The 10,876-nt window shown below is 38.9% G+C and overlaps 1 protein-coding gene across 1 annotated transcript; it reads left to right on the top strand.

Moving 5' to 3' along the window:
- The first annotated feature begins 215 nt into the window (after positions 1–215).
- Positions 216–605, top strand: LOC145689322 (uncharacterized). The gene has a single exon (XM_081763464.1). It carries the CDS (start codon positions 216–218, stop codon positions 603–605), a length of 390 nt encoding a protein of 129 aa, XP_081619590.1.
- The last annotated feature ends 10,271 nt before the right edge of the window (positions 606–10,876 follow it).

Here is a 10,876-nt window from a genome sequence, read left to right as displayed (position 1 = left end):
CTAAATAAATTACATGATGATTATTCCGGTGCCAGAATTTTATTTTGTAACTGGTTGATAGACAAATTAAATGAAAATCCCATATTTTTATTTCAACTTATAATGTCAGATGAAGCTGTTTTTTTAATGGACCAGTGTCTTCGTCACATGAACGGTTCTTGGGACCCAGTCCACCGGCGGAAAGAATTAAACGCTGTGCAAATCAAAGGGGTATTATGGTGTGGATGGGACTAACAGCAACTGGTCTAATAGGGCCGTTTTTCTTCGAAGGAAACGTTAATCAACTTACATACCAAAATATGTCGCGAGAATTTCTTTTCCATGAACTTGATCCACACAATGATATGTGGTTTCAACAGGATGGTGCTCCAGCACATCGTACTAGGGCAACATTGCAAATTTTAAGAGGAAGGTTTGGAAACCGTTTAATAAGTATAGTTTCTGATGTTGAGTGGCCAGCTGGAAGTCCTGATCTAACCCCAAGCGACTTCTTTCTATGGGGCTTTCTTAAGCAACAAGTTTATAAAACTCCTTCAGTAACACTTGAAGAACTTCGACGATCGATACAGCGTGCCGTTGAACAGATAACCCCAGACACTCTTTAAAAAAATCTTCACAAAGACACTTATATACAGAGTGAACTTAAGTTTAGCACATCACGGAGATCACGTGGAATAAATTGCAAAGTACTAAAAAGATTTACAGTCTACAATGAAGTCAGTGTTTGTTGTACACGTAAGACAATATTTCACATATTTCTGTGCAGTAAATAGCTATTAATATGTTTCAATGAGAAAAAAAAACATTTAGAATGCAGTTTTGCAAAGCTAAATAATTAACAAAAGGTGGGACTAATACTATGTTCAATTCATTGTTTTAAACATCACAGAAACATACCTACCATTGCCTGCAGCATTTGAATTACAAAATTAGGCTTCTTCACCTTATGGCAATATTGACCTTTTCATTATGGTCATGTGCACCCCTTGGAAGGAAATTTCTGCATGTGTTTTATGGAAGCTCAAATCCGTATTTAAAACGCCACAGTTTTATACTTGCTAACATATCAAACATGAAATTTTAACTTTGTGGCCTTTGACCCTTTATGACATTGTTGACCTTTCTGCTATGCCCATACACACCAATTCGAAGGACCTTTATGCATGTTTTCTGTAGTAGCACAAAGCATTTTTCAAACGTCTCAGTTTTATACTTGCTGACACATCAAACATGAAATTTTACCTGCGTGACCTTTGACCTTTTACGTTATTGTTGACCTCACACACACACCAATTGGAAGATATTTTCTGTATGTGTACAGTGGCAGCTCAAATCCTTATTTCCAACATCACAGTTTCATACTTGTTAACACTTCAAACATGAAATTTTAACTGCGTGACCTTTGACCTTTTATGACATTGTTGACCATTTTCCTATGCCCATATACACAAATTCGAAGGACCTTTATGCATGTGTTCCATGGTAGCTCAAATCATTTTTCAAACGTCACAGTTTCATAGTTGCTAACACATCAAACATGAAATTTTAACTGCGTGACCTTTGACCTCTTATGATGACCTTTTCCCTATGCCCATACACACTCGTTTGAAGGATCATTATGCATGTGTTCTATGGCACTTCAAAGCATTATTTCCAATGTCACAGTTTCTTATTTGTTAACACATCAAATATGACATTTTAACTACGTGACCTTTGACCTCTGATGATATTGCTGACCTCTTCGTTTTGCTAAAAAGGATGTTAAGTAGATACTTTGTGCATATGTGTTTTTAACATTATCTTCAACTGAATTAGTTGTGTGCAATAAGCTGTTGAAAAGGGAGCTTTTCCTTCAAGGGTCACAGATGACCTGCTAGAGGTCACCGGGTCACGATTGCCCAAATTTCTCGTTATCACATTGTTTCGGATCAGAATTTATGTCGATATACCAATTTTTGCTACCGGAGATGGATATTCAAAAAAATGGCATGTGAGACTACTATTTAACATTGAAATCCCATAAGGAAAAAATCGCATTTTGACCTTAGACCCTGTAACTCCGCCAACAATAACACCCGCGATCTCGTTTTGCTATCAAACCAAACTTCTGACCTTCCTCTAAGTTGCCTGCAAATTTCACAGTTCTAGCTTTTACCAGTTCTGAGTACTATGAAATTTAAGTTTACACACGAATTATGGGACAGTCTGTATATATATATATATATATGTGTGTGTGTGTGTGTGTGTGTGTGTGTATATGTGTGTGTGTGTCGAATTGATTTTGGATTAAAAGAGCGACTTCGTAAATTTACGGAACGCGTGTTAACACGACAGTAAGGACATCTCGTAACGTTGTTAGGTAACACACGCAGTGTAAATAAAGTTTCAAAACCAGAAGTCGGAAGATATGCCGTGGGTAAGTCGGTAAGACGTCTGCTTGCTGACTGCAGAAATTCGGGTTCAAATCTTGGCTGTTACGTTTTTTTTTTTTTTTTTTTTTGTTCCGTTGAAAATACATTTCTATATTTTTGCGTTTGAAATTGCTTTCTTTCATTTTTTGTAGATTATCTTAAATTAGTGAAGGCCAAGTAAGGTCAGATTACATATATGTCTGCTTTATCTGTGTGTACAGTCCAGAGATGGAGTGAGTCAATTGGGTCAAGATTTGTGAGTAGGTCAGTGGATCGTGGGTCAACAGGACGTGACTAACTGTGACACACCACCCCCCGTGACCTCTCTGACTCACACTGACCCTACGTTTTAAATTTTAAGGTCTCCCTCTTTATTCGGCCTCCCTCCTTATTATTAAATTCAATGTATAGATAATTATTGAGTTGAGTTGATTTAGAGTTTAGCGCCCTTTTCAGCAGCGAGGCTATATGAGACGGGACCTACTGATTAACATAGAAACCGAAAAACGTGAGCTCCCGTTGGAATCAAACCAGGGTCTTCCACGCCACAGGTATATAATAGTGTCTTATATAGCAGTTAATATTTTTGCTATAAAGTATCAAATAACTAAACATTTGATGTAAATAAATGAGAAACCTAAAATATTGCAGATTACTGCAATTGCGATTTAATTCAATTTAAGCATTATACATCCATATGATTGTTAAAGTTGCTTTATAAAGATGCAGATTATGAATTACAGTAATTTTTTCAATGAAATGAAATTAAATTAAGTTTGACGTCCCATGCTTATGTCGGCTAGGCAAAGGAGACAGTGATGATGAGAAGTGAACGAAAATTGTGCAACGATGTAGGTAGGAGGAAACAGGAGAATCCTGAAGAAACGAACGCACACGGTGTTTCTTCACCACAAATCTGACTTTGTGCAAGCTGGGATCGAACCAAGGACACCATGCACCAGAGGTGAACGTTCTACCACTAAGCCACTTTGGCCCTATGAAAAATACAACCATATTTATTCTCTCTCTCTCCCTCTCCATTTTTATATAGTTATCAGAAGCATGAATAATTTTCATTTTGGGGGGTGTGGTGGTTTAGTGGTAGAGCGTTCACCTCCGGTGCTTCGGGTCCCTAATTCGATCCCAGCTCGCGCCGTTTGGGCTTTGTGGTGGACAAACGCCGTGCTGGTGGGTTTTCTCGGGGTTCTCCCGTTTCCTCCTACTTTCTTCATTCCACCATTTCACTCCTTTCTCATTATCACCGTCTCCTTTAGCCTAACCGGCATAACCATGGGACGTTAAACATAAAGATTTCATTTTATTTCAATTTTTGCTTTGAACGTATGGTTTCAAGTTGGTATTAAACTCAGAACTCTTATCTTAATGAGTTGAGTTGATTTGGAGTTTAACGTCTCTTTCAACAGCAAGACCATATATGACGTGGACATATTGATTAACGTAAAACCCGAACCATGTAAACTCCCGCCGTGTGGTGGTGATTGTGATTTTGAGTTTAACTGCCCGGTCAGCAGCGTGGCTATAGGAGACGTGGACCTACTGATTAACATGGAATACGAAACACATGAGCTCCCACCGGGAATCGAACCCGGGTCTCCCAGGATAAAGTCGTGCGTACGCTAACTCCCACCGGGAATTGAAATCTGTTCTCATTGTAAGAATGTTAACGTTCCTTATTTTACCGGTTTTTGTATAACTTCATGGACCAAATTTCACAGAAGTAAATCCCCACGGTAAGCAGGTTTGCATATCCAGACTCCTAAGTATGAAAACATTTACGCTCACTTCAACCTCAAACAATTCATGAATTGAAGAATAAAGGATAATATTCCAGATAAAGTATATGGTTTGAAAAATACCATATAGGAGAGGGACATATCAGTCCTTTCTGCTCATGGAGTTATTAAAACAGGATCATCGGGCAGTGGTCTTTACCATTGAAAGATATTGCTTCTAAAATATTTCCAAATAACTTCCAATTTTCTTGTTCTTGTTGTGGAGCTCAATGGTAAACCGCTTACGCTGGTGCGTGTGGTCTTTATTGTTTCGATCCCCGGGCAAGGAAGTTTGCGTTGGACAAGATCGTATCCGTAGGTTTTCTCAGGGTACTCCCGCTTTTTGCCACTTTTCATTCAACCAATTCTTCTATCATCATTGACTTGCTTTAATCATTGGAGATGCCTTGGTCCCTTGAGCATTGCGGTGATGTCAGAAATCAGATTCGGTCCCAAGCATTTAGGTTGTGATGTAAACCTTTGCTGTGGTTCAGTCTCAGTATTTTATTACGCGAGGTAAAACCATCCATACAGCTATAAATGTTGTTCTATCTTACGCAACCAGGTATTGATATTGAGCCAATGCGGAACCTCATTTTTGGCGCTTTGAGGCCAAGAACTGACTTCAGACATTACGCTGTTTTCAAACGACTAGGATCTTTCCAATGTTACCATCCGCGTCCAACAACCCCATGTTTAAAAGGGGAATAGAAAGAGCCCGTGTCTAAAACTTCCGGACCCAGTTTCTTGACGTTCAAGTTTAGGGATCGACTTCTGACATCACAATTGTGCTCAACGGATCAAAACCTTTTAAATGCCGCCAACGCCGTCCAACAACTTCATCTTTAATAGGTGAATAGAAGGGACCCGAATCCATAACGTCAGGACCCCATTCCTTGAGTTGCGTGGCCTGGGCCAGACTTCTGACATTACTACTGCACTGAGGGGACCCGGGCCTTTCCAACGCTACCACTCGCGTCCAGCAACTCCATGTCTAACATGGTCGTCCTGACGTAGGAGAATCGACTCCATGCTTTTTTCATAATTATTCTCCAAATGGATTTGTATACAAGGTAGTTTGGCAAGTTTAGCAGCAGGTCTAAAATAAGCCTCTTGAGAGTGGCTCTTATTTGTTAAAGAATACATAACGATCGCTTTTGGCTGTTGCAATGGTCTGTCTAAGCGGCTTGATAAAAAAGAAAAAACAGCGTAGCATAACAACAAAAAGGTGTTTCTCTTATATGTTAAAAATAAAAGCACAGAAAGAAAAAGTCAAAGTTTGGTAAGGTGAGTGTCGGGGGACGCCGAATTCTACTTCGCCCCGGGCAACGAAATTTCTAGCTACGGCTCTGAACTCCAACACTTATCGGTCATTCAGAGTCTCATCCCTTACCTACAACAGCGTAGTTTGATTAACCTGTTATACCAAAACGTTTGGAGAGAACCTTTGAGTGTGACTTATTGATAGCTATGCAATATGTTGACAGAGTGCTAGTCTTCAGTTTAGCAACGAAGGTGCCCTTAGGCGAAATTTCACGTTGCTCTCTACTTTTGTCTGTGCCTTGTAAACCGTAACATTATGTTTAAAGGCAAGCAGAAACAACGTCAGTTGTTTAGTACTTCTTTGCAGAGCCACTGATAAGGCGTTTGTGTCTTTTACACAAATAATTTTTGCCTGATTGCTGTTTGAAGCCTTTTTGTATTATACACTATAAAACAACATATCCAGATTCAGAGAAATACACAGAAAGTTTAAAGAAGGGGGGTTAAAAATATCGTTATTATTCAGATGCTTTATTATTATTATTATTATTATTATTATTATTATTATTATTATTATTATTATTATTATTATTATTATTTTCTTGAGTACAGAGATACAAAGAACAAGAACTCCGTCACCATTAACATGGAAGCGAAAATGACTTCGAATTGGAAATAATAGATCAATGCATTTAATTTCGAGGAGAGGCTATAGGGCAGACACGGATCCAGGGAGCGATCGGGGCAATCGCCCCCCTCCCACGGAAGAGGAAGCTTTCTTATTTTATATATAAATAAAACCCATCCCAAAATTTGGAGCTCTTAAAACTAGCTAAGTAGCAGTATTACAATCCACGCCCCCCCCAGAAGTCCGTTCTGGATCCGCCCCTGCTACAGGGGTACTTTAGAGTTCACTGCTTTTCCTTGCAATCCACGCTCATTGCTGGATAAGTATTATATTTTATTATATTATTTGTCAAATTGAGCGAAATAGTTTTACCACAGCGGCAAATTCAACAATTAGGTTTAGGAAAAACAACTCATTGGTTCAAACACACACAGAAAGAGAGAGTCCATTTGTTCGGGATGTTTTTTGAGGTTCGCGGCGTCTCCCAAGAAGAAATCTTGCTAAAACATATGTTGTTTTTAACAAGGAACGTAAATGGGTATCAGGTATATCAGTACTTCAAATGGAAAGCAAAAAGAAAAGAGAGATAAAGATGAGTAATTTCCTATACTGTATTTTTGGCATTGAAGAATACCGTTACTGTTTTATTGATCTACTGTACGCACTTCTGCGTTTTACTAACCAACCCACAATCATGCTATATATACCATATATCGGCTAGGTCCAATCTGCTGCCAATGCGCCTTTTCTTCAAGGAACATTTTTTTTATTATTACACGCTCAGAAACAAGGATAATCACCCGAAACCTGAGAAGATCTGGAGAATGACCCAGTAACAATGAACTGACAAAGGGAAGGAAATACAAAAGTGGAAAACTATTGTAATTCAAAGTCGAGGCATTTTTTCTTGCAATAACTGACCCTTCAAGTCGGGGGAAGTTTCTTGAAATAATAGTAATATATTTTTAACTTGCTCCTTATTTTAGCTTATGTAGTAATTTAAGACACAAAGATGTATCGCAATTTGCAATACATTTTTCAATTTGCAGTGCAAACATGTAAATGCAATGTTGCATTTCCATGTTTGCGCTGCATTGCATTCTCATTTGCACTGCAAACTGCGATGCGATACTCCATTTAAAAAATGCAAGGAGATTCCTGACCAGTTGTTCTTTCAGAAAAAATGTTCAGGGTGGGGGAAGGGGCACTGCTGGTACTATTCTATTTATTATTGTATTATAGACGTAATATTTTGGTCTCCTCCGGGGGCACTCTCAAAGCTCCGAGAGGGGGGCAGTGCCCCAAAAACATATCTGGAAGAAATACTGTTCCTGACACCAAGATAAGACAAAAGGTAATAACAAACCTGGGCGCACAAATGCTTAATTTCGGAGTTATAGGCTGCCAAAAACATGAAGAAATGAACTTTAAAGGTCCATAGCTCCAAAACTAGGCGACCTACCGTAGTACGGTCAAGACCTTATTTAGGAACTAGTACGTGCGCTGGCCAAATATCCATATTTTAGAATTCTAACATACTTCTGCAACAATTTTTATACAGGTATTTGGTGAGTACTTCAAATTATATGCACATAGCCAAAGTTCCTCTCTAAAAATTGTCGCATGTGTACTCTAGATTCTGAAACATTGTATTTTTGGATAGCGCACATATTAGTTTCTAAGTGAAGTCTTAACCCGACTACGATAGGTAGGGATGCGCACGAGACAAGATTTGAGGCTTTCTCGTCTCGAAAATGTGCTGTAAAAGTGATGTCTCGACTCGAAAAATGTATTCTTTTTTATTGCAAGAGCTGTGTCTCGACTCGAAATTTGTCAGGAAAATTCTGTCTCGACTCGTCTCGTGCGCATCACTAACGATAGGTCCCATAGTTTTACAGCTATGAACCCTTAAAGCCCCGGATCCAGGATATGATCAAGGGAGCGACTAAATCACTGTTTGCCGCTTTATCCAGTGTAAAGGAGGATTGAAGCCTATTTTATCCAGTGTATACCTGAGTGTCAAGAGGGCTGTAGCTCCCCTTGGATCCGCACCTGTATAATATATATATATATATATATATATATATATATATATATATATATATATATATATATATATATATATATATATATATATATATATATATATATATATATATATATATATATATATATATATATATATATATATAAACTGTTTAAAACTGTTTAAAACTCAACGACTTCTGCGGCTTGGCTCACAGCTTATTTAATATCGAACCGAACCGAGAACCGAACCGGATGTGCACGAGTCGAGACACAATTTGTAAAATTCGAGTCGAATCGAGACTGCTCGTAAAAATCTTGATTCGACTCGAATGTCTCAAAACTCTTCACATATTTTTAACAATAGTTTTGAAGAAACTAATCACTCAGAAACAGTTATATATATATATATATATATATATATATATATATATATATATATATATATAACTGTTTCTGAGTGGTTAGTTTCTTCAAAACTATTGTTAAAAATATGTGAAGAGTTTTGAGACATTCGAGTCGAATCAAGATTTTTACGAGCAGTCTCGATTCGACTCGAATTTTACAAATTGTGTCTCGACTCGTGCACATCCGGTTCGGTTCTCGGTTCTGTTCGATATTAAATAAGCTGTGAGCCAAGCCGCACAAGTCGTTGACAACCGTAGACCCAGGCAGAACAGTTTTAAACATGTTTTCCTGGCACGCTATAACTTTTAACAAATTTTGGCCCAAGCACGAATACTTGATCCTCCGGAACTCAAACCCAGAACCTCGTGAACGATGTCCTTGTGTCCTAGATTTCACGACTACCGAAATCGGCAGTTAACTAGTTTTTAGTATTCAGATGGAAACCGCCTATCTTTCAAGCTTAATTACAGAATTTAATAATAATAATAATAATAATAATAATAATAATAATAATAATAATAATAATAATAATAATAATAATAATAATAATAATAATAAGCTGTAGTGGAATTAGCAACATTGATAATAATTATATTGTTTATGCAGAATAAGTGAAAAAGGAACTTGAAACTACACACAAGATTTGGCTCGATTTGGCTCGACTCGACTCGAAACTCGATCCAAATTCGAGTCCAGTTTCGAGTGGAGTCAGAAGAAATTTTTCGAGTCGAGTTCCCGAGTCTAGCTAAAAGATGTCTGTTTCGAGTCGAATCAAGTTTAAAAAAAAAACACTCGAACTCGCTCGTGCCCATCCCTAACCACTGCCCCTGAGTGCAGTAGTAATGTCAGAAATCAGGCTCAGACCACGAAGCTCAAGGAATGGGGTCCTGACGTTATGGGCTCAGGTCCCTTCTATTCACCTGTTAAAGATGAAGTTATTGGACGGCGTTGGCGACATTTCAAAGGTTTTGATCCGTTGAGCACAATGGTGATATCAGAAATCGATCCCTACTCTTGAACCTCAAGAAACTGGGTCCGGAAGTTTTAGACACGAGTCCTTTCTATTTCCCTTTTAAACATGGGGTTGTTGGACGCGGATGGTAACATTGAAAAGATCCTAGTAGTTTGAGGACAACGTAATGCCCGAAATCGGTTTCTGGCCTCAAAGCGCCAAAAATGTGGTTCCGAATTGGCTCAAAATCAATACCTGCTTGCACAAGATAGAACAACATTTATAGGTGTATGGATGGTTTTATGTCGCGTAATAAAATACTGAGACTGAACCACAGCAAAGGTTTACATCACAACCCAAATGCTTAGGATCGAATCTGATTTCTTACATCACCGCAATCCTCAAGGGACCAAGACCTCTCCAATGATTAAAGCAAGTCAATGATGATAGAAGAATTGGTTGAATGAAATGTGGGAGGAAGCGAGAGTACCTGGGAAGACCCACGAATACGACCTTGTCCACCACAAACTTACTAGGCCGGGAATCGAAACAATAAGGACCCCATGCACCAGAGATAGAGCTCTACCACTGCGCTATCGCGCCCAACGATTAAAGCGTCAATGCTAATAGAGAAGTTGGTGGAATGGAAAGTGTGAAGAAGCGGGAGTACCCTGAGAAAAACCACGAAGACGATCTTGTCAACAACAAACTTACTTGACTGGAGATCGAAACAATAAGGACCCCACGCACCAGAGGAAGCGCTCTACCACTGAGCCACCGCTCCCAATGATTAAAACAAGTTAATGATAATACAGAAATTGGTGGAATGAAGAGTAGGAAGAATCGGGAGTACCCTGAGAAAACCCACGGATACGATCTCATCCACCTCAATGTTAATTGGTCCACCAGAGGAAGCGCTATACCACTGTGCCACCGAGCGCAATGATTAAAGCCAGTCAATAATAATATAGGAATTTGTGGAATGAAAAGTGGGAAGAAGTGGGAGTACCCTGAGAAAAACCACGGATATGATATTGTCCACTACAAATTTCCTTGGGTGGTGATCAAAACAATAGGACCCCACGCAAAAGAGGAAGCGCTCTACCACTGAGCTGCCGTGTCGAATGATTAAAGCAAGTCAATGATAATAGAAGAATTGATGGAGTGAAAAGTGGCAAGAAGCGGGAGTACCCTGAGAGAAGCTACGGATACGATCTTGTCCACCGCAAACTTATTTGGCCGGGGATCGAAACAATAAGGACCCCACGCGCCAAAGTAAGCGGTCTACCATTAGCCACCGCGCTCAACAAGTACAAGAAAATTGGAAGTTACTAGGAAACATTTTAAGAAGCAATATCTTTCAATGGTAAAGACCACTGCCCGATGATCGTCTTTT

Source organism: Thermobia domestica, chromosome 7 (assembly GCF_964235325.1).
Source record: "Thermobia domestica chromosome 7, izTheDome1.hap1.1, whole genome shotgun sequence".
Taxonomy (NCBI): domain Eukaryota; kingdom Metazoa; phylum Arthropoda; class Insecta; order Zygentoma; family Lepismatidae; genus Thermobia; species Thermobia domestica.
The sequence above is the reverse complement of the archived record's forward strand: the minus strand, read 5'-3'. Positions and strand labels throughout refer to the sequence as shown.